At 29.3% G+C, this 25,230-nt stretch overlaps 2 protein-coding genes across 9 annotated transcripts in view; both read left to right on the forward strand.

Moving 5' to 3' along the window:
• The window catches only part of LOC121123592 (band 7 protein AGAP004871), a 497,290-nt gene that overhangs the window by 113,761 nt on the left and 358,299 nt on the right, over positions 1–25,230 (forward strand). The gene's annotated exons all lie outside the window — the stretch shown is intronic.
• Positions 2,627–7,158, forward strand: LOC121123609 (uncharacterized). Of its 5 annotated transcripts, none has more exons than XM_040718731.2 (15): positions 2,627–2,753; positions 2,810–3,127; positions 3,692–3,758; positions 3,820–3,869; positions 3,938–4,161; positions 4,230–4,323; positions 4,397–4,463; positions 4,530–4,604; positions 4,712–4,750; positions 4,797–4,884; positions 4,936–5,728; positions 5,799–5,823; positions 5,876–5,918; positions 5,981–6,218; positions 6,887–7,158. In XM_040718731.2, exons 1-15 carry the CDS (start codon positions 2,749–2,751, stop codon positions 6,963–6,965), a joined length of 2,205 nt encoding a protein of 734 aa, XP_040574665.1. In that variant the 5' UTR covers positions 2,627–2,748; the 3' UTR covers positions 6,966–7,158. The 5 variants fall into 5 exon arrangements, with proteins under 5 accessions (XP_040574665.1, XP_040574679.1, XP_040574669.1 ...); XM_040718745.2 differs by having other exon boundaries at positions 4,251–4,323; XM_040718735.2 differs by having other exon boundaries at positions 3,695–3,758.

Below are 25,230 nucleotides of genomic sequence, written 5' to 3' on the forward strand. Positions count from 1 at the left end.
TGTAGTTAGGTTAATTGAAAAATATTTTTTATGCATGTTTATTTTTCCATCTACTCCCGGTATTTTTCAACACTCAACAAAAAATATCATATTATGACAGTTTGAAACTTTTTATTCTAAATCACAGTATGTTTATTGATCAACAATTTAAGCATTTCTTAACTTTGTACCTCATTTTCTTTTGAAATATAAATGATATTTTTTGATTTTAATACAAAGGATGTAGTAACATGATATTTACAACTGTTTTTAAATTAAATATTCTTGTGTCTTTTAGATAAAAAATATTATATTTGGGCAAAAGTATTTTTCTCAGTTTCTTAAAGAAAATGTATGCCAAAATTTGTATAATGCAGAATATGTGGATGAAAAAATATTCCAAATTTGTTAAAACGATTTTTTAATAGCTATTTTTCCAGCCGTACCAATGAAAATTGTAAATAATTATAGAACGAAAGCTACAACCAATACAATTGCATTGCAAAACTAGCTTAGTATTTTTCTAAGTAAGGGGGTCCGTTTTTGAGGGTAGTATATCCACATTTTTTACATCAGTATTCCAGATACAAGCATTACTCACACCCATTTTTAGGTACCGGGTGGTACATTGAAATCTGAACACTTACTAAGTCAATAATCAATAAAGGTTGAACTATTAAAATTATTTCATTTTTTGATATATTAAAACATAAACAATTTTTTACCAAAAATAACAAACTTGAGCTTTCTTGCTTACGTACAAGACGAGAAAATGACACAAAATTCAATTAGAGCACTCTAAGCAGTTGGGGGTATTAATTCTATATATATATTCTAGATTGATTTGTTTCAACAGATCTAATCTACATTTGAAATGTGTACAATATTTACTAAAATTGTTTATTGAGTCTTTTTTTTAAATAAACAAAACAAAAAATGCAGTTAATCAAGCTTGAAATGAGTTTCTTCTGCTATTTTTAAAATATGAATAATCCAGGGAGTGTTATTTTTTTTCCTCTTCATAAAAAATCTCTTAAAATATATTTTTTTCTTGTAGCTGTCACTAAATTGTCTTATTTCAATATAAGTAAACTCATAATTTAAAAAATCAGCTATATGAATAGTCTGATTTAGTAGGGTAATTGGTTTTGCACAGATATATCAAACAATTAGAGTCGTAATTATTTGAAATGATATGGCTTGGTTACACTAACTGACTTCAATTAAAAGTGAGTAACAATTACGTCACGAAAGTAAAAATATTATACCTAATTAAAAAGCTATGAAATAGCCAAATATAACTTGTTTTCCCGATTTTTGGTATGAAAAAAAACAACAACACCAAAACCTTTGTATGTGTACTTCAATTTTTCAATGTTTGTAGACTTTTATTTTTATTAAAAATTAGCTGTGTGAAGATAAAACACTTAAAAATATATTTGCTTTAATGTGTAGAGTCGCAAAGATGTGGAATTAAAAGTAATGGTGTGATGTATAAAAATCATAACTTCCTTTTTATCATATTTTTTCGTACATTTATTCTTTATTGCTATGCACCTTTTTTTTAAAACATAAATGAAGTTAACATTTTGTTCAAAACGGACTCATATTGTATTTATATATTTTTGAGCATAATATGCATATTTGAAACATTTTATTAAGAGTATCTTGGAGAAGTAATAACTGGTGATACAAATTGTGTGTATTTTGAACATATTAAAAATAAAGAAACCAAAAATCCACATGGTGACTCTAACATTTTGAAGATTGTTTTGGAGGATATCAGTTACCAGTTGAATCTGTCTATGAAATGAAGTTCGCTAATCAAGAGTTGAATAATAATTAGAACGATAAAGTAAAAGAAAACTCATTCTTCAGATTACCAAATCCAAAAAAAAAAAAAAAAAAAACGACCGGGGAAAAAATAGACAGGCTTTACATCACTGCTTATGATTCTAAAAATGTGAAGGATCTATTTTTTCATATTAATCTACTCAATTCAACAGAAACTTTCCATTGAATAATTATTACTTTAAATCTTGATTAATGTTTAATGGTATGAAGTAAGTTTTTAAGCCATTTGGTTGGATTATATATCTATAAAAACAAACGATTAGTAGGGAATGTTTATTTTATTTTATAGATAAGAACATGTACCTTCTAAGCTAATAAATTCATATATATAAGAAAACTCCTAACTTGCCTGAAATATCTATTCTACGGATATGAATCTACTATATATTGTTCAATAAACGTAATATACTTTTCTACCAACCTTGGAAAAATACGTAAATTATGTGTGTTTTTTTACTCTAAATAAACTGTAATAATTTATATATTAGTAGAAATGTATCATTCTGAGTTGGACTGGTATTGAAATCATGTCTGCTATAAGGAGATTAAATTAAATAAAAAGTAAAACTTTCCTTATTGTACAAGGGAAAGTAGGGGGGGGTACCCTCTGGCGGCTTCACTTGATGTAGTTTTATGTCTTTTAATATATAAAAATATAAATATGACTACGCTGCAAAAAAACGACAAAAAAAAACATGAAACAAAACACATTTAATATCTTATTTATTTATTGATTTAAAAATAACGAATAGTTGACACATCAGCTTCTTGGATTGCATATATGTATGTAAATTGTATATATATTTTTAAAGGCTGTTTATAAATTCCCTTTCTCTAAACATAAAACAAAAGTATCATAATGTTAAATCCCTCTTTTGTGAAAAGAAAGAAATATAATTAAATATTGGATTCAAAATGCGGTAAGAAAAACTCTTGATAACCGAACATAAATACAACAATCATCCTCTCTTTTAAGACACAAATTTTGTTTAATCAGTCTTATTCTATTCTTCTTGAATAAATTGTGCTATTCAATCGCTGCTGGTCAAATGGAAAGAGTGAAAAATTCTTCGTTGGAACATATGTTGGATGATCCTAAAATACGTCAAAAATTGGTACAAAGATTATTTCTGAATCCAAATGAACCTACATCGGAAGCACTTGAGCGAATGAATCAACTCCTAAGGAGGCGTGTTTACAACACTTTTGTTCAAAGGGGAAATAAGGAGATGGCAGATAAACTTCTTTTACGCTATAGAAGAAATCATATTTCTAGGTTCAATGCTAATTCAATGTAAACCTGGGTCTATTATATATGTACACTAGATTGCTCATTAAATTATCAAAAAATGTTTTTCTTGATAAAAAAGTATAATATTTTAGTCATATTGATCCACATTTAAAAGTTGCACATCGTAATTAAATACTCTAAATTTCAGAATGTTTTGGAATAAATAGTTTTTTTAACGTAAAAAAGCATATAGAAGTATAATATTAAATTACAAACAATTTTAAACAAATAAACAACTGTTCTTAAGTTTATGTATAATTCTCCCCTAAAAAGATATTATTCAAAACCAAATGATAAATTAAGTTTTCTTGTATCCCATATAGCCTGCAATTTTTCCCCTTTATCTATAATATAAGATCTTAACCCGTTTTTGACAGCGATAACTGTCAAAAACCTATATAATATACATTGATCAATATGGCTCAAATTGAATGGATTTATAATATTTATCAAAAAAAAAAAAAAAAAAAAACATTTTTGAACTTTTTCCCTTCAACATTTAAGAAACCAATTTTTTTGCACCACTTTTTGTACATAATAACCCTATTTAACTTGCTTAACAATTAGAAGGAATCGTAATAATCGAAATTACACAAGAATTGATGACACAGCCATGCATATCAGCTCTGAAAAAGTAAACATTTAATACAAAACTGGGTATATTTGAACCTTAAAAACAGTTATTTGACCCTTAGACAGCCAGCGAAAAAAATGAAGAAGTAGAAGAGTTGCACATGCAGAAAAGGTAGAATCGATTGCATTTTTTTATTCTCTACAAAGGGTATACCCTTATTCAATGATCACCAAATCTAGGCCTCGCATTCATACGGACCCGATCAACCCAGTAAATCCCATTTCAGAAGACAAAAAAATAGATTTAATTAACTCAAATGAGGGAAATAAAAACCCTGTTCCAACAAAAGAGGGAGATGCAGTTTTTGACGAAGCAGCCACAAATAAAATGATGAATAATAACCGTAGCCAATTCTCCAGTTTAAACAATAATTTCACCCATCAACCCATAGTGAAGTTGAATCGTAAGTGTTTATTTATTTCTTCTTCTTCCTACGTACCTTGATATCATTTTACTAATTCGTAATTTGAGAAAATGTTTTTCCGAATCCAGTCAAGATGCCAGAAAATAGTTCTCAAAGTGAGAGTATTGATTCGAAGGAAAATGAAGAAACTACGAATAAACCGTAGGTTGAAATAAACTTATATATTGTTTTTGAATATATTTCTTGTTCAAATGGAGTTTACTCTGATTTCCAGTCAATTCATGGATATAAAACGTTTAAGAAAGCGTTTGCAAATAGGCAGTTTGAGACGATTTAAAAAGGTGTGTTTACTTTCTTTGGAAAATAAGTTTTGTGGACCTAGTTAGTAATATATAATTATAATTAAGTTTCAGCCACAAGTGTACAATTCAGCAATAGCGATTAAGGATAATAGTTCCAAAGATACCATAACTATAAATCATGTATGTGTCACATACTATAATAAAAGTTTTATATCAACCTAATTTAAGCTGGAATATATGTTACATAGTACTCATATTTATTATAAAAATACATTTTTATGTACTAGGGAGTAAAAGAAACAACAACGAATTTTCTTGTAGAAAAGGTTTGTCTATGTAATTTTTTATTTATTTGCTAATTAAAACTCTTAGTTAGGAACAAAACCTTCATTAACAAGAACATCTACCTCTCAAGAAGAGTTTATATCTGAAGAATCGTTAAATACTCCAAAAAGCAATTGTAAATCTTACTATTTGTTAATAACATAATTATTATCATTCAATTTTTAAGCATTAGAAACAGTTTCGACTACAAAGACAGGGTCCCAGACGAATGGTAGAAAATCCACGTCTCTTCAAATGACCACAATAATAACAGATGTTTCAACAGAAACAACTACGGTAAAGGATGCAGAGACGTCAAGAGTATCAAAGATATGGGGAAATATTCCTGTATCGTCAAAAACGCAAGGAACTACCACAATTGAAGGTGGAGATACAACTGAGAGTTCTAAGGTAAAGGCATACACAGAAGCTGAAGATGAATCAAATGAAGTGACTACAGCCTCCTCCACTTCTGAAACTCAATCCACGCATTCATCCACCACCAAAACAAAAGGCACAAATGAAATAGAGTTTGATACAAGGGAGTCAACTACCGAATCAACAATAAAATCTACTGAAGATGAGACAACAACCGATTCAACTCACGATACTCAAACGACTCATTCCACAACATCCACTACAAATGAAGATGAAAAAGAAACAACGACAACAACAGATTCGACTCATGAAACACAAACAACGACAACAACAGATTCGACTCATGAAACACAAACAACGACAACAACAGATTCGACTCATGAAACACAAACAACGACAACAACAGATTCGACTCATGAAACACAAACAACGCCAACAACAGAGTCGACTCATGAAACAAAAACAACTGAGAGTGAGGAAGGAAAGGGCACATCTGATGAGCAAACTGGATACACAACCTTCAACACACTGAGTACAGCTACTGTTAATATTGTACGCAGCAATATGAGAAAACTTGGGATGCCTGATTTTATGCTTCAAAGGTTTTATGATTTTTATACTCCTAGTTTGATTTATTCTATCATTTATTCTTCCTTCAACGCAATTGAGTAGAATATACTCTTCTAATGTGAATAAGGTAAATTTTGTATTTAAATTTAGTGCTGTATGCTCTTACATTATATGAACAGGCAATCAATAGTGGCAATTCAAGTTCATCGGGCAATAATATAAGTAAATGATAAAGTTTAAGTTAAACATATATTATATTAATTATCACTAATTGAATCATTCAGCCTCAAGATTATCTAATTCCTTTGATCAAGGAGCCAATGTACAAAAATCATTACATCCAGATAAATCCTCCAATAGGACAAGTTCTAAAGCAGAAAAAAACAAAGGGATAATTAAGTCATCTCCTCCAGGACACAACAACAACAAGACCTTAACAATGCTCCCCCAACAAGAAAAAAATAATATTAACGACTCACCTGTGTCCTTAGCGTTAAAGAAAATTTTTAACAGCTTTCATGTGTAAATCCTTTACACGTAAGGGAGAATTTCCACATCAATAAGACGTGTGGACGTACGCCAAATTTTTAATTTAAGAAGGCAATAGGTCAATTTATTCCTAAGAATTCTACATGTTACAGAAACATTAATTTACTAACATAAAATGAAGACATTAGTGTCAATTTTTCTGATTTTCCCCTTTTTCATTGTTTGGTTGCGTTTTAATTCGCTACTTTTAAACTGTGAGTAATTTCCAACCATGATGAAATGATAATTCCATGATTGGGAAGAATTATTGGGGCTTTATATGTTTCTTTTTGATTTAGAGTTTACAAGGAACGATAAAAGTACATGTAAGATCTACATACTTCAGGCAGTTCTCGTTTTCAATAGAAAAAGATTTGTTCCATGTTTGAAGCTTGTTTGTAGGAGTGGAAATGCAACGATAAATTAAACTTTCGAAGCACAAAAGTACTAAAACGTACACAAATTTATTTTTTCACAGTTCCTCTTTATTGAAAAATCATCATTATTGAGATTTGAAATTTATATGTAATATGCATAGTTTAATAAATACATTGTCGATTACAATACACGCCATGACTTGTAACGTCCAATGTATGTGGAAGCTCACCTATAACTTTCTAAAAGATATAAATTGTATATATTTTCTTTCTTGTTTTCAACAGATCCAAAGCAGATGTGAGTAACTTGAGCCAACTCCTTGTTCCATGGACTCCTTCAACAACAAAAAATAAAAATATTTGAGGATATGAATAATTGATAACTCCTTTTACATCCCCCTCTCTCCCTTTTATTATTTTTTCTTTCTAACTTTTCCGGATGGTGACAAACTGCCCGGATGTTAGTAATGCCTCTATTTGCTTTAGATGTTGTTTCTTTATATATATTTTTTTCATACTATTATTAATAAACAAATTTACTTTTCTATTATCAATAATTATATTTGATACAACAGTTTATTGAAAAATTACATTTATATTTTTTTTATAATGAGGAGCTTTCTCTTATTGATTGTATTAAGAATATTACACATTAATATAAGGGTCAATAACTTATATAAATATCAATAAGTACTTGTATTCTTGTTAGTGTTATTAATGTTATATTTTAGTGTTACTCCAACTTTTAAAAAAAACATCAGCTTTAAAGTCGATAATTTTCTAAAAATCTGAATTATTTGAACAACTACTCTAAATTTGAATGATCAAAAATCCAAAAATAATGAGGTGTATAAATAGGTCTCAGAAACAGTTTTATCTACATTTATATTTTATGATTCTTTTATTCTGAAAGGGAGTGTTTTTGAGATAAGAATATTTTAATAGTCAAAGTTCAAAATTTTGCTAATTCTATTTTAAATGTAGAAAGTTCTTCTCTTTATGGCAGTAATTCATTTTCTCTCCAAAAAATAATATAACAGGAAGCTAAGGGTCTATATTCAGTAGTACCATATATCTCACTCCTCGCTCTCTTTTTTTCTTTACAAACATTTCAACAAAATGCATAATGATGTAGAAGTTAGATTTAAAAAACAAAAAAAAAGTTCAATTCCGTAACTCGAACAAAACTAATCCATATTAATAACTATATCATTGTTGAATATTTATAAACCTACATAAAATAACATTAGACCTTCTCATCCTTTTAATGGTATTATATACGTATATATTAGGGTGTTTCAGTACATACACACAAATATTAAAATGTAAGAAAGTATAAAACCTCATTGATTAGCATGTTTTCTTGCCTCCAAATAAACTAGTCTGAGCGCATTTAAGCTTGAATTGAATACATTTAGGTGCCCCATAAACTATATACCTTCTATACATCTATAAAGGGATGTCTTTATGGAGCATCCTAATGTATATATATATATATGAAGATGTTCGCGTGTATGTATTTATATTTTCGCATATATTTATATCATTCATCATTTTCATTATTCCCCCTTGTGTATTCTTAGACTGACAAACATTATAATTAAAATTAATTATTCTTCATTCATAATAATAATGAAAAATTATTGCATAAATTTGTCATTCAATTGCATAGCAACTCTACTACAATGTAGTGGTTTAATGATACCAATATTTTTATATTTTCTTCGAGAAACCATAAAAAAAAGTTCTTAGCACAGAAATTTAGAGACTACATCATTCGCAAATTATAGCGTAGTAGTCGGTAACAAGTGTATTGCCAGTTTAGTACAGTACCGTTCATATATGTCAAAACTCCCTAAACACTATAGGGCAGGTATACCGAACAAAACTACTGCATTGTTGTGACACTCGATCTGTGATAGATTTTTTCTATGTTCCTTTAATTGGTTAGATAGAGTTGCACTGATTATGTATAAATAAACATTGTAGTACTACATTTACTACATCTATCCAGGGAATTTTGTGTGAAGTCCATATACATTAAGTATATTTTTTTGTTTGTTTAGGGATCACCTAGACACGAACCTATGCACACTGAGTTCAAGGGAATAATTTCTGCAGGAGTGTTGTCCATGAGCTATGTCGATTCCACTATATCTTGAGTTTATAATTGAATTATTTTTATAAATTAGTTATAACCTTTATTTTGATAGAAATTTGCTAACTACAACCGTGAACCGATCTTGGTCTCACTGTATAGATTGAATATCTCCCAAAAAACCTTAATTATACAAATTGGACTCATATTAAACACTTTTTTACCTTAATATCTTAGGTATAGTATGTGATAATGAGTTTTGAAATACTAGAATTCCAAAGTGAAAAAGTATTTAAATTTTTTTTAAATCATAAATTTCTGACAAATTAACAAAATGAGCATTACATATAGAATTAAACTTTATTTTATGAATTCATTCTACCGATGTTTAAATTTTGTAAATATATATGAGGTCATTAATAATTCATCCATATATAAAATCTGTATATGCGGAATTGAAATTAAACCTATCAAAACAGATCTATGTCAAACTTATTTAATGGATCAAATGAGTTCAGTCAAAAAAATATCTATAATGGTTTCAGATCAGTCTTGAGTTTTGAGGTCGAATTTCAAATCTAATACTAGCAGTTCACATGAGGGTTGCTAGAAAAGTATGTGCAAAGTCCGAGAGACGCCACTACTACACTATTTCTTTCTGTTTGGCGTTACTTTGATTGGAGGAATGAGCTGGAAAGATTATGGGGACTGTCTTTTGGATTCGTAAGGAATAATCCTCATCGACTATTTCGAAAAGGGTAAAACTATTACATGATCATTTTATTCATCGTTATTGGACTGTTTGAAACTAACATGCAAGAACAACGCCCACGATTGTCTCGCAAAAAAGTCATTTAATTTATTTATTCATCTTCTTCAGAATAAAAATAAATCATGTTCAAAATAGATTGCTATATATTTAATAAAATACGTATTGGAGAAAATACTCCATAATTTTTTTTATGGAAGTAAAAAAGTTATAGCCTTGTTCTGTGCTAATTACTCATTAACTATATTTAAATAAATGTATTCTTTATTCTCTTTTTTCTCTAAAAATCTTGTTTTCTATTATAGGTAAGTCTATCAAAATTTTACCTTTGACGTAAGTTCTTCATTTTTATTCGGGACATCTCTAAATTGTACGAGTTAATCATAGCTAATTTAAAGCTCAAATTAATGATTCAAGCTATGTAGGAGAAGATCCTAAATGATAGCAGAAAAATAAGGCTTACATTTACAACTTCTACAATTTTCTACAATTTCAAATCGACCTTTCTCTCATGACATTTTACTAAAAAAAAGATCATCCGCAACTGAAAACAAATTTTTATGACGTTCAGAACAATTTTGTTTTACTTTTTAGATAAGAGGAGTCGATTGCTAATATTGTAAATAAAATTTTACTTCTCAAATCCAGAAAAAAAAAAACTACAAAGAAATTGGTAATACAAAAATGTCACCATAGTTTTTGTGAATCAAGATAAATACCACCTAGACTCAAAAAAACTATCAGTAATAGTTGGATTATCAACTTTAGATTGATTAAAAAAACATCGAAATGAGTTTAATTTGGTAATAATTATTTTTTTTTAATGTTTAGTTCAACTATATCTGCACTCAAGTATACAAAATAGATTTTCTAAAAGGTGGTATAGTAAGTTTAAAATAAATCAGATCTAAAAGAACGAATTGACAAATTTAAATTTTTAATAAATTTTAAAGATTAATATCTGTAACAAAACATATATATTTACAAATATAATTCAAATATCCACCCTGTGCTTTGATGGCGGTAGAAAAACGCTTTGATTCGCTTTTGGATGTAGCCTGCACCACAGTTTTTCCTTGGGCTATGTACCAAAATGTATTTTTATATGTAGGTTCAAAGACTGCCTTTGTTGGTGTTAAAAACATCCTTACTCTTTCTCTAAACTATTTCATACAGAGAAAAATGAAGGGAGGACCTGTTAAATAAGGTGAACAGTTAATTAAGTTTAAAAAATTTGTAGATTCATTTTTACACGAGGATTGCACTTTCAAATCCATATGAGCAAGCATTAAATTCAGTTAAGGGAAAAAACATTATTAGAGAAGGTTCAACGGAACCATGATAGTACACTTGCCTTTAAAATCCCCTTGTAGTGTTTTTCACTGTATAGAATCAGATGTTTGTAGACTATCATTACTTCATATGCTAATCTTTCACCTTCCATATAGACTCTTTTGTCCATTTTATATAAAATACATTTAAATGGTTGTGATTTTATCAAAAAATCTTTGTTATGAGGCCAATTAAAGCGCCAATCTTTTTATTGGTGGTGATATTTGTCATTCAAACCAAGAGTCAATTAAAAAAGCTACCCTCTATATCACTCTTTATTGAGCATCCATATTTTTAAGTACAATGTAAGTATACAATGCTTTTGGGCATAAAATTCCTTTTACCAAATTTTCTATAATCCAAATAAGGTGATCAAATCGAACTTTATATGTAAAATCCATGCAAAAAAACGAAAAAAAAAACACCCACACACACAAACTAACTATATGACGATAAACTAAAAGATAAAAAAATGAAAAAATTGTTAAAGCAAGGCAAAGTAAAAAGAAAAAAAACTATTATTATAATAGCAATGTCACGAGATATCTTCATCATTCTCCACTGTTGTTTTTGTTATTATTTTGTTTAAGTTATTATTATTGTATTTTTTGATGACAAACACACAGCAAGAAGGGAGAAGAGAAGAAGATCATTCCTCATGACGCAAAGGTAACTCCTATTTTCCTTCCTTTTCTTACTACCAACTTATTTTTCTTTTACAATCTTAACATTCTAATATAATATCTACCTATAAAATATATGAGGCCCTGGAACACAAAAGTAAGCTAGGGCTTTTACTACTCCTGAACTAAAAACCTCTTCCCAGCGTTTTCTTACATTTTAGAGGCAAGGACGTGCCTAATTCACAACACAAATAAATTAGTGGACCGTAATTCTAATTTTATTAAAAGCGACCACATGCCACCTTCAACAAACATACATATATATATATAGCGTAACTCAGTCGTGTACATATCATGAAAAAACGATAACAACATCAAAAGGAGACATATTAAATGAAATGAATATAAAGGATACACGGAAACACCAATGTAACGAATCAATTGTTATGACTTCGCTATCCAGCTCCAAAATAAATTTGGATTATCTAAACTCTTCAACTCATGGGACATAAATAGTATTGTTTACTTAATAGACAATAATAATGGCACCCGCTTACCGCTAAGAGATTGAAACAAAAGGATAAGCCCTTCCCCCTTTTTTTTTGTCAAATGGAGTTGCACACACTAGGCAGACATAAATTAGTCAAAGGCTGATAACAAAATATTTTTCAATTTGATATCATTAATAAATATTTCCTGATTTGATCCAATACTTTACACATATTTAAATTTGTTTTATATAATTTGTATAGTCTAGAGGGTTTGCATTAGGGTTGATGGGACACAAAGGTGTAAAAATAGAGTTCAAAAGAGTCTTGTAACAGAGGAAATGAGTTTTTTTATTCTTCGTGAAAAAGTGGCTTCTCAGCTCTCACAAGGCTATTTTCATCTCCTTTTTTATAGCTCTCTGAACAGTCTGGTGTGAAATACCGAGATCTCTTGCTTGAGATACATAACTCAGCTAGATTATCGGTGCAGGTTTTAATCTCAACTGAATACCCATTGAAGGATAAATATAGAATTTTATATTAAGTATAATTATTCTAGTATACTAACACTACAAAATTCAAAGCAATCTTACTCTATTCGATAAGGATCACCAACTAGGACAGTTTCTAGCAAGCATATAAGGTTTTTTTAAGGATCAAGGATTTGTTTAAAAAAGGTTATTTAAAATAAAATGAATTTTAACTTATTCAAAAAGCAGTATTTGATGAAATATGCGTATCATATATATACAAAAGGTTGTTTGAGATAAAAAAGTTTACATCAATTGAAAACAAGACCCTACATCATATATAATTAAAAAAATAAGTGAAATATTTTGTTGTGAAAAAAGACAAAAAATAAAATATGTAAAGAGAGAGAAAAGCCTTGCACATTTTCCTTTCTCCTGAAGCTAAAAACTTCCCTGTGACCAACTGTCCAATGTTTTTTATTGAAGATTGTTTTTATGTAAACACATCACAAGTTGTCATTTTTTTTGTTCTTGATCTTTGTTGTTACATAATTGAAACTACGTCTTTGCAAATATAAATGCATAATATATATGCAATCACTGCTATATCTTTGAAGGTTTCTTTTAAATTATATAAGTAATAATTTAAGTTATGATTTTTGAGACAAAAAATCGAAAAGATATCACGTAATCAGATGTTTCATAAATAACATTTGTAAAAAAGGATATTAAACTTTATATTTTTACTTGACACTATTGTCTCAAATGAATTGCATCAAGAGATGTAAAGAAGTCTGTAATATTTGTAAGGGTAAATTATATATTTTTTAGACAATGGTCCCATGTTAAGGAACAAATAAATATCAGAGTCTGCAATGAAAGGAAATATATATATTTTTTTTTTTTTGACATACAATATTTATCAAAGCTTTGATTTAGGATATTTCTGTATATATTTGTCATAATTTTTTATTCCGATGCGAAAAACGATGAAAAAAAGAAAAACAGCTTTAAATTAAGTTGCTCAAAAAAATCTCTTCCTTCATTTCATACTCAACAGCAGAGTATCAGCTTAAATGATGCTCCTAAAGTTTATCATTAGAGTTGTATAAAAAAGGACCTGTGCTTACATGTGGCTTCTGTATTCTGTATATTGACGGATTTTATTTAGCTGTTTTTGATTTGTAATATGTGCGTAATCATTAGGTAGGTTTTTTAGGGGAGGGCTTTCTAAACTAAAATTTGTATTTATGTTATATTTTTAGTTGATCCTTTGTTTATTTCTTTTACAGTTTGTGTATATCAAAAAATTAATAATAAAAACAAACGTCATGACAGTTTAGCTGCTCTCTTTCTAAACTTTCTTCAATTTGTCAGGGTTGATTTTCATGTGTTTTTTTTAACTGCCCAAAATATATACGATTTTCATCACTTCTTATTTCTTCCAAACAAATCCTTAGTGGTTCTCTCTTCCTGTCATGAGCACACACACACTCATGGTTATACTTTACTACAGAATAATGATAAGAGCTTTCAAAAATATATAATACACTATTCTGACTGTCAATTACACAAACTTTGCAGACCTTTTACTTTATATGATTCTTTATAGCATGAACATGGTTTCCACACTAATTGGGAAATATTTTTTTTTACATCTCTACTCTAACATAGCATAGCATATATATAAGGATGAATCATATATATTTTGTTGCTGTTGTCAATGAGGATAAGTAGACTGTAAGGGAATTACTAATTATATAAGGATATTTGCTTATACAATGGAGGATAATAATATTGATGTGATGGAAGAAGGGATTTGATGTCTTCATATGAATGATTAATTCATGTTTGTGGCATTAAAAAGAAAGGTTTTTTTTCATATAATAACTAAATGTCTATACAATTATCTCATTTCTCCCCCCCCCCTCGTCTTGTGGTATTAAGTTATATATAAATATACAGAAAGAGATAGATGTTGGAAGGAAGGTTTTTTGCTATGTAGTGCTTGGTGAGGTAGGAGAGAGAGAGAGAGAGAGAGAGGGAGAGAGAAAGACTGGAAGAAGCGAAAAAAGAAAGAAGATGAATAATTTTCATGAGAAAACTAAGGTAAGAAAAAAAAACATAAATAAGAAAGGAAAGTAAATCGAATCACCTTGCCGTACCCATATATATATATAAAATGGGGTATATTAATATATTAAGCATATCCATGAACGTATATGTAGTGAACCCGCTTTTTGCAAAGACTGAAAGACTTCAATGAATCATGAAAGTAAAAGAAATACCAGAGGTGGTAAAATATCATTATGGGACAAGTCCAAATTAAGTCTCAACTCTTTGCTCACAAGTCCTAGATCGATAATGGATTTTTTTTCTATGAATGATCATCTCCTTGGCGATTAAAACTGTGCTTAAGTGACGGTTGGACTCGAAAATTTCGATTATTTTATCCACATTTTTGACAATTTACATTCCTGAATGTGGTACATCTTTGACATCAAAATTACTGGAATGGAAATTACGAAACTACCGTGTGATTGGCTGTTACATTATCTGCACCAAAAATAATATTCACATTTTCAGCCACCTGGCTATTGTTTTATTTTCATTTTTAACATTATCGAATAAAAACTGCAAAACATAGTGTACTTTATTTTTGTTTGTGTCCAATTTTTTTTGGCTATTAGCCGAAATAAAAAATGAAGTTATAATATCACAGGCCCTCCTTATGAAAAATTTGCTCTAATTTTAATTGGAAAGTAAATAATGTAAATATGATATAATTAACATTGGATATTTTTATATAAATTCGTACACATTATAACACTAATGATTGTAATTTACTCGTGAATGCGGATCCCTCTTTTTAAAATTTGCCTCCAAACCAGGGAAATGAAGTTTAGTATCCAGACTATAGTTTGAAAATATTGATAACATGGTCTTTATTACGCTACTTGGTTGATATATTTGACTTATATTAATTTGATATCTCATAAATACTATGAATTAAATAAATCTGTAGTATATTTGTAATACTTTATCTTGATGTATGTTGTATTACATAAATATGTACTAAAAAAGGAAAGTTTGTCCATCTGTCTGTTTATCTATATTGCCAAAGTAAAGTTGTTCTGTTCGTCAAAATAATTAGTCTGGACAATTCTGGGTACAACCACCAGTATATTACAAAAAGATGAAAATATTCCTTTTATATTTCGATTCTTTTAAATATTTTTCAAAAAAACCGTTCTTTCTTGATGAAATAATCTTTTTTTAAATAAAAAAGAAAGCTAAAAATACTTATTATAAATGAATGAAGTTATTATTACAGCCTTATTCATATGTACATTTCATTTTTAGTGCTTTGAACTTACTTTCTCTACGAACTTTATACGTCATTTAATTAAATAAACACTTTTATTTACATATTTTATAGCATCAGAAACAAATAAGGTTTTTATACTCAAATAAATTCGATTGTGTATAGCGAAATATGGATTTTTAACTGATATTTATGTATCCCCAAAATTAGTCATAATATACTGATTTGTTTTCAATGACATTCGTGGTTCATTTTTTAATACAAAAATTGTTTTGAATTTTTTATAAAGCCTATCGAAATCGAAAAGATATGAACAATAACTTTTTTTCAAATCGATATTTTTGAGTTTTTTGGTAACAACTAAAAATATAAATTTTTGTATATTTGTAGTTTTTAGAACTGATTTTGTTTGGCTAATGTTTTCAAAAACAAGTGAACTACTTTTACAATTACATTTTCTAGCCAATATTGTGGATCCCAATAAATCATAAAGGATACAAATGTTATTAATTAAAATATAAGTTCGACTTAGAACTCACATAAACTCTGTGATCGAACATACAACTTACATAATTATACTTAAAACTGTCATGCAAACAACAAGTGACCTGTGAAAAACATAAAATATCTTATGAGTGTAGATAAAAAGATGATTTCATATATTGACGATTGTTATAGATAACTTGACATGGTGTCAAATAATATTACATTTTTTTCATATCTTTTTTCTTTATTTATAATATTTTACGCAACATTTAATTTATTGTATACATGAACCCATGTTGACGCTTCAAAGATAATATTTGTTTGTTTAGTTATGGATATGAGCCAGATTCCTTCAATGTGTAGAAGGATTGAAAGAAAATATTATTTTCAAAATTCAATTGATTCTCACAACTTAAAGATGCGCCTCATATTTAAAGCGTAGAGCAATTTGAATGTGTGAAAAATAAACTTTCTATTATGGTGGTACTTCTAGATTATACTAACAAAGAAATGACTGGTTCAAAATACAGAAGGCTCTTTAATATAATCACTACAACTTTTAATCTTAAATATTAAAAGCATATATACTGTAAAAAATGGTTAAATTAACAACTTTGGATGTATTTTTTTTTTGCAAAAAAACAGATATTACATAATGTTAAATTAGTTAATTTTAACTACTCAGTTTTATGTTGTAATACAACAAATATATTTTACCTTTTTTTCTAAAAAATTATATCTAGTTCACACAAGAGAAAAAACATTAAAAAAATATTTTTCTTGTACAATATTGATTGAATAATATTCATTTTTATACCAATCCAATTAAAATTTAATTAATTAAACAAAAAAATAATGAACGCCAAAAAACACACATGTAAAAAAATACATTTAATATATCCCTGATGTATAATTGTAATGTTCCCTAGTAGTTCAAATATGCTTCAGTCTATTATACTAAATTAGACAGGCATAACTAAAAGGAATTAGTCGGACATATTTGAACAATTTGTATATAATTATATACAGTAAACGTCAAGTAAACGTGGAATATCATATTTTTCATAATTGTACATATTTAAATGAGTATAGTTATGGGTTGGAAACATGGATTATTTATTTCTAAGAACCTGATATATTATTATCTTCAAACCTTCCAATTCCTTTCAATATACAGAATTTTTGTCACTAAAAATATTTTAGTTTGTGGGAGAGAACAAAACATGATAAATTAATGGATGTGGTAACCTAACTTAATTCAAATTTAGCAATACTATCTGGAATGTAAAATTCCTTCCCACATTATTGCGAAATATTTGCTTCTATCTCTAATTTTTTTTTAAATATAATAGGTTGTCAATATTGAATTTATATTTCTTCTCTTTCTAAAGCAGTCCCAAATCACGAAATTTTCTTTAATGTAAATGTATTTTGAAAATATGTTGCATGTTTACAAAAACGCAAGGTAGAAAGATTTGATTAGATTTAATTCCACCGGGCAGTTAGAAAGTCATTGAATATATAATGAACGTTTAAAAGTTAATTACACCTAGCTGTTCTCATTGAAATTTTATGTATGTAGAACTTGTTTATTACTTATTAGAAAACATTATTTATGAATTCTAGCACCTTCAGCTTCAATTACACGCTCAATGCACCCACGGAACACTTTGTCCACGTTGAGAACGTAGTGATACGACATTGATCGCCACTCTTTCTCAACCAATGGCTTTAGGGACTCAATACTATTGTCACCTTGTCGAGAGGCCTTGCTTTCAATTTGCCACCAGATACTGTAATCAAGGGATTCAGGTCGGAGCTCTTCAGTGGCCGGAAGTCATTTGACAGAACGTCCCTTTTCATTTGCCATCCAGTCTTGCACGATTTTTGCCGTATGATATGGAGCCCTGTCGTCTTCAAAGCAATACTTGATTGAAGCATTGATTGCTTTGTCATCTTGTGAACCTAGGCAAACAATTTTGTTGTTAAAATTATTCAGTTATCATTGTTAATCAACCAAAGTGGCTTCATTTTATTAAATTTTGGGAAATATAAAACAATGCATCATTACTGGGTCCGGATGTTTGGTGGTGGACGCTTCATGGAGTTTGCGGCTAACATTTCCAAAAACCTACAAAAATTGTCTATTGTACACTGGATCCACAGTAAATGCCTTTTTGTCCCAGAACAACAAGTTCGTTTCTGTGATACCTCAGATCATTGTAAAGTTTTTGCATCAATCAAACCATAATTGTTGTTATTGCTTAGTAAGCAAGGTTCGTTCAATATGTCGGAAAGACCTGCCACCAGATTTTTTACGGCATTGGACACGTGGAACGACTCATCGAGCACATTTTCGTTATGAAGTTATCTTGATCTTCAGATTTAAAAAAAACAACACTGTTTTTACCGTTTCAGGCTTTAATTTGATCGGCCTTCCACTTCTATGACGATCACTGATGTCATCACCATTGTTTACCATAACCCTGATCCTCCAAACGGTGGTTCTTTAGACATAAAGGGTATTTACCATATCAGAATTGCTAAATCCGGTGCGGACTAGACTAGTCACTTTTTGCCTTTTTTGCTCTATTTTCATTGATAATTATCCAAAAGACTTACTAAATTAGGAGTTCAAGAGGTCAACAATCAGTTATTTTTTTTTTTGTAAACGCAACTTTTGAGATAAAATTAACCAAAATATCTCAAAACTCTATTTAAGTCATGTTTTAAAACTTTTGACAGCCCGGCAGATAAAATTCAAATAATTAGCGTTCATTTTTATTTATAAGTTATTCATTGCAGACGTCGTAAATTATGTATGCTTAAATCAACACAAAATTCATTGTTGCAATCGAATAGTAAAAATTTGATAACTTAACATTGAAAAGGACATATATGTTCTTATAAATCAAATGAGAGTTTCAAACTTTCAAAGCCTCAAAATGACTCAGTTATGTTTATGAAATATTGGATTGTATTTTTTTAGGATGCAGAAAAATAAATAGGGAATAAGGAATAATTACTTTTCTTGATTTTAGTTCAAGATTGCATTAATTATCCACATATTTATTTTTATGTCTTTTTTTCAACTTAAAAATTCCTCAGTTGACTTAAGTTTATAATACACAATTTAATTTGTAGAAAAAGTATTGAAATACAAGGGCATAACGTTTTCGAGGCAAGTCTTTATCTGTTGTAGGTCCTCCCCTAATTAATAATATTATTTTTTTAAATTTTGGAAATACTACTTGAGAATGTTATAAAAAACAATTAAGCCATTAAAAGTTTTTTTTTTTTTTATATCGTACAAGAGGAATAATTCCTGATTGATTTTATATGGATGAAAGGCCGAATAAGAACTGAGGGTTGAAACTTTTTATTCATTAAGGTCACAATCAAAATAGAGGCTCTCTGATGGAATTTAGACAGATAATTCGGTCGACATTTTCAGTTTCCTACCAAAGGTTGAAATTTAATTGTCCTTATGTCGTATTTATAATAATATCATTGAAAAACTACATTCGTGGAAACATTTCTAGTAATTTATGGCAACTCTAGTTATCAGCCTTTTCTCTTGTCTGTCTTACTTTGATATTAAATTTGTCATTATATCACCCATTAGTGCCGATGGCATGTTTAAGCACCCATGTATTTAATGTAGTTTAAACATTAAATTTATTCATGAATTTATTTTTATGGGTAACGACACTCAGGATAATCTAGATAATTCCCTTTTCTTATCTTCATTATTTATGAAATATTTAAAAAATTATGTTTCTAGCATTATTCATTGGATTTATTTAAAAAAATAATATGGTGTGTATCAACGTACAAGGATACTTTTTCAAAAAAAACTAAACACAATCTTTCAATATACAGAATTCGGAAGAGTCATACAACAAAATATTTATATAACAGAGTAATTAAGCATTTCATTTTGATTATCATCTCATGGCGAAACCCCATTTAGATAACGAAGATTGAGCAGATGAGATCTTTTTAGACCTTTCTCGCCGAAGCAAGATTTCGACAGAATTGACCAATGACTTTTGTGTTTCCAGGAAAACTATCTATCGGATCTTGGAGATAAAGGAATTCTAAGGCTCCTAAAAGTGTTAGGATACGTCCAACAAGACCAGATGTGAGTGTAAAGTCTGTCAAAAATGCCACTGAGGAGAAACAAGAGAAGGTCACAATCAATTGACTCTCACAAGAGTTTGACAATGACATGAGTACTTTGTAGAAGTATGGTCATGAGGATCTAGAGCTTATGAAATACAAAAGAACACGGATACAAGCCCTGAACCCGATCGATTGCAAGAAAAGAGTTACAGCCGGAAAAAAGGTGCACAAATTAGATTAAGAGAATGTAGTGATGCCCTCAAAACTCACCTGAGGCTTCACCAATGAACTCACAATATTTGGGCATTTGAAAGGAAGTCTCAGTATCATCCCTTTAATGATCAAAGACCAGTTGAAGGCCCCCGTAATTGACACTTAAGCTATTTTGGACCAAAGCTTCATCAGGAATAGCTGTAAAAAGTACATAGTCAAGTTGGAACAGAATATTGCCTTCAACGGTGGATGGAGTTAGTGAAAATGGTTTATCTTAATATGCAAAATGAAATAACAATGTATTTTACAAGACAAAAAACCAAGAATAAAAAAGAGCACACCTGTATCATTAAAAATCTAAATTAGTAGAAACATTTATTGTAGTTAATGGCGAGTCAAGTTATTATTAATATTCGGTTATTCCATTTGTTGTTTAAGCCACCACATATAAAATGGAGTATTTCACTACTACCTGGCAAGAAAATATTTATTTTTTTCTATAACCAATGATAAATTCACAACATATAATGCTCATACAAAAGAATATATATAATATGTAGAGAATGAACTGGGGAGAAGTAGTACCTAACAGCGAGGGGGAAAAAGAGATTTTTTTCTTTTCTTCTTCTCTTGTGTCTGTGTGTATTAGTTGGAAGAAATGAAAGACAGAAGGAAGATAATGTATCAAATTTTTCAAAAAAAAAAAAAAAAAATGAACTGATTACAGTTTAAGAAGAAGAAGGTAGAAAAAGATCTTTTCTATGTACGTTCATAAATCCTTCAATTCTTACTCTACTTATATCTATGTATGTAGTGTGTGAAGAAAAATGATGTATTCAATATGTCTTCCTTTACAAACGATATCAGCTTCTACAAACTCGCAAACAGGCTGGCAGATATTGACGATAAAGCCCCTATACATGGCGTACCACACCGTCATGATAACAGTTCAGAGCGAATCCAAAATTGGATGTAAGGTGTGGCAGAGATTCTTTCTATGACAGCCCGAACTGCAAAGTCTAGACTGTTGAGATCAAGGCTCGAGGAGTGTCACATAGAGGGAGTCCAAAAGTCATCCATACTGTGACTGCAGAATTTTGGCCTTTTTTTGTTTGTATGAGGTTATAATGGACTTCTCAATGCTTTAGGCAGTAAGGGTAGAGATCCAAATGGTTTCTGCAATCTTTTTGGCACGTGCACTGGGGGTGCCTTTTTTATTGTTGCTCTCACAGTCTTACCAGCAATAACAGTATCCAAACACCCGCAAACAGATTGGTAGCTCTTGCAGATGAAGGCTGTGTCCATGGCATAACATACTGACATGATATCAGCTCGGGCTGAATTCAAATTTGAATAATTGGTAAAGTAAATATTCTTCTCCCAGGCGCCCCAAACAGCAAAGTCCCAAGTTCTGTAGGTCAGGAGAGGACGAAGGCCACATGGAGGTAGGCCAAATTCGCCTTATCGCTGTATTGACTTTTTTTGTATTTATGATCATTTATATCTCTATATAGATGACAAGCAGACGTTCATTAACATTGTAGGTAAACACAGATCAAAAAAGAAAGAAACATAAATAAAATATACATGAATAAAAATAAAAGAAAAAATCTTCCTTCCTTTTTTCCCAAATTTGATAAATTGGCTATACAGGCCCATTTTTTATCACCCTTAGTCAATCAGTCAGATAGGTTCAGTCTCTCCTTATAATACCTCCATATCTCAGCCTCGACACTTTCACCACAGGGGCGATACAAGAACCAAAATAGAAAAGGTGGAAGTAAGTCTTAATGTTAGTAGAACAAAATGTAATGAACCTCTTGATGTTGTAGATAGTCTGGATGGATATGCTAATGTGCCTTTTCGGCACTGATACATAGAGACGAAGGATTAATCCCAAACTTGCATATTTTGTTTCAGCTCTCTATTGCTTGTGTAAGGAAACTTCACTATGAAATATATTGTGGATAAAGTCGAAATTAAATGCTACTGCAATTTTTTAATCTCCACACTGTATATATATACATATAAAACACACAATGACACTCTTAAAATATCAACAGCTTCGCTGTTTTCTTTTGACAGCAGTCGGTTTATATAATCAATCGTATAGATTAAATATATGTAAATAAGAACTTTCCAGTGTGTCACAATCACTCTCCAAAATCATGTTAATTGACGAGATGTCATAATTATTATTAGAGTTGTCAATTCTAAACACTTTCGATATCTATGAAAAAATGCAAAAGAAGTGATTTAGTAACTTTTACCTTGTGTAGTTTTTTTTGGAGGAGAGTAGCTTAGCTGGTGTTATATTTTATTGCAAGGAGCAGATACGTGTTGATACATGGAAGTATATCGACAAGAATAAGATTCCCCCCCCTCTTGAGTAATAGATCTTTCTACATACACTTTCAGTCCTTGGATACATTTTTTGGAGGTAATTTTTTTGTTAATAAACCCATTCAACTATATTCCTGGTAGGTAATGAGTTTTATTTTTAAAATTAAAATTTATGTCCAAAAAAATTGTTACAATTAAAATTTGTAAGAAATTTTTTTTTAAGAAATCTTATCTTTGTTAAAATATAAAAAAATATTAACTGAATTGTTTTAATTTAATATATTATTGTATATATTAATTGGAAAATGACTCATTAGGGAGTAGGGAAAATAAAAAGTGTTAATTCCAGAGATATAGAGTTCCATCCGTATCTAGCAATTGTTATTACTGTTATTATTGTCTTGTTATTACTCCAATATGGATCTTCAAATTCTAATGTGAGTCCAACAAAGACTTACATTTATAAACCCACATCAAATCTTCAGTGTCACACTTCCTTATTCATTTGCACACACACTCCTGCTTACTGTATACTTTTACGTTCTCTTTTCAAACATGAAAGAAAATTGACACGTAACAGCTTTGGAAATTAAAAAAAAACAGTTCAGATTACCAACTACAAATTAATAATAAGGAGTGGAATAGTAATATCATTGTTACCATATTTGTGTTAAAATTATCTGAGGTGTGGTTTTTTATGATCAACGGGATTCTTGTAATTTTCACATCTATCTATACATACTCGTAGATAGGGATTTCATCTATTTGTATTAAAAAATTATGATAAGAAAAAGAACAAAAATTGACACTCTTTTTTGTGGAGAAAAAATTGTTTTTAATAGATTGGTTTCATGGAAACATCTTCCTCTAAATGAAAAATTAATGAATTTCCACCCTTTTATTTGAAATTTACTTAAAAGGGCATGAAATAATCAATATATATATACTTCCGTTCATACATTAGCCTTGAACTAATGCTACTTCAAATGTATAAGGCTCTCGTTCCTATAGCTGTAACTCATTTTCTATTAGCTTAAGATATATAATCTTTTTAAGCAACCAAATACATATCCATATGATAATGTTCTGAATGTTGAATTTAAATGAGATCTAGCTTAGCTCTGAATAAGTATTTTATGGAAAAAGGTGAAAAAAGTGAGTACACTATTTTTATAAATTTGCCTCGATGTCATATTTTCTCTTTTCATCTCAAAATTGGAGACAGTTTTACTTATCGAAGTCATTTCCGTATTATGAAAAGTTTGTTATAATTGAATTTCAACTTTCAGCTGTTACTGTGTCTAATTTTGAGACAAAAAGAGAAAGAATGACATGTTGACAAAGTAATACAGTGTACCTCTTAAAAATTTTCTTTTAATTGATGGAGCATTCTTAGTATCTTATGAAGAATTGGAATCATGAGGCATCGTAGATTGCTAATTATACCAATATTGCATACCCTTACTCTTTTAATTCGATGTTGAAAGTTTCATAGATGCAAGACTGTATGTGTAACAATATTTATATATATTTGAGAACATGTAGAAGCTCCTATTTACTAATTAAAATACACATATCAGAGTATGAAAGAATATTAATATAGATAAATTTCCTCTCTAACACGACAATAACTAAATAAACGTAACAAAATAATTAATCTATACTGTTTCTTTTTTTTAATTAAATTTTTAAATCTTTAATATAATTATGGAAAAAAAAAATATGTGCACCTAGTTTGTGCATTCTCTTGAAATTTAGTGAATCAGAACGACAATAAATTGGTTTTAATTGACATACAAAAGTTCTTTATATATATATATGTGACATTCATTAGAGATACTTATTTTTTTTGTAGTAATTAAATAGGGTTAAGTAATTAATGGGACATTATTACAATTTTTAAATATATGTATGTACATAATAATTGCTTTCTAATTTTCTAAATAAGATATTCAATTTCTATATTTTAATCTTTGGTTATTTCCCTTCAAATCCAAATGCAAGTACTTTTATTGGGTGGTATAGCCATACCAATCCTTTGTATTCTACAAAGTTGTCTAATTGGTAAACTTATAAAAATTATACAAAAAAATAATTTATTTCTCACTCACAAGAATGATCAGAAATTAGTACATGACTTATTCATTTAATTACATATGAACAGAGTGGGACCCCAAAACTTGTAGTAGCATAACTAGATCACAATATATGTGATTTTTATAGAATTAAGAAAAGAGAACTTAAAAGCAATTTCAGATATGTTTAAATATATAATTTTTTTATGAAACATACACTCCTTTACAGGCAATAACAACCTCTACGCACCCACGAACAGATTGATATCCCTTAGCAATTAA

The sequence above is a fragment of the Lepeophtheirus salmonis genome, chromosome 1 (genome assembly GCF_016086655.4).
Source record: "Lepeophtheirus salmonis chromosome 1, UVic_Lsal_1.4, whole genome shotgun sequence".
NCBI lineage: Eukaryota > Metazoa > Arthropoda > Copepoda > Siphonostomatoida > Caligidae > Lepeophtheirus > Lepeophtheirus salmonis.

Coding starts and splice junctions, on each gene's coding strand:
- LOC121123609 (XM_040718731.2), top strand. Junction 4,464..4,529: donor GTTTGAGACGATTTAAAAAG/GTGTGTTTACTT, acceptor ATTATAATTAAG/TTTCAGCCACAAGTGTACAA. Junction 6,219..6,886: donor ATTTTTAACAGCTTTCATGT/GTAAATCCTTTA, acceptor TGTTTTCAACAG/ATCCAAAGCAGATGTGAGTA.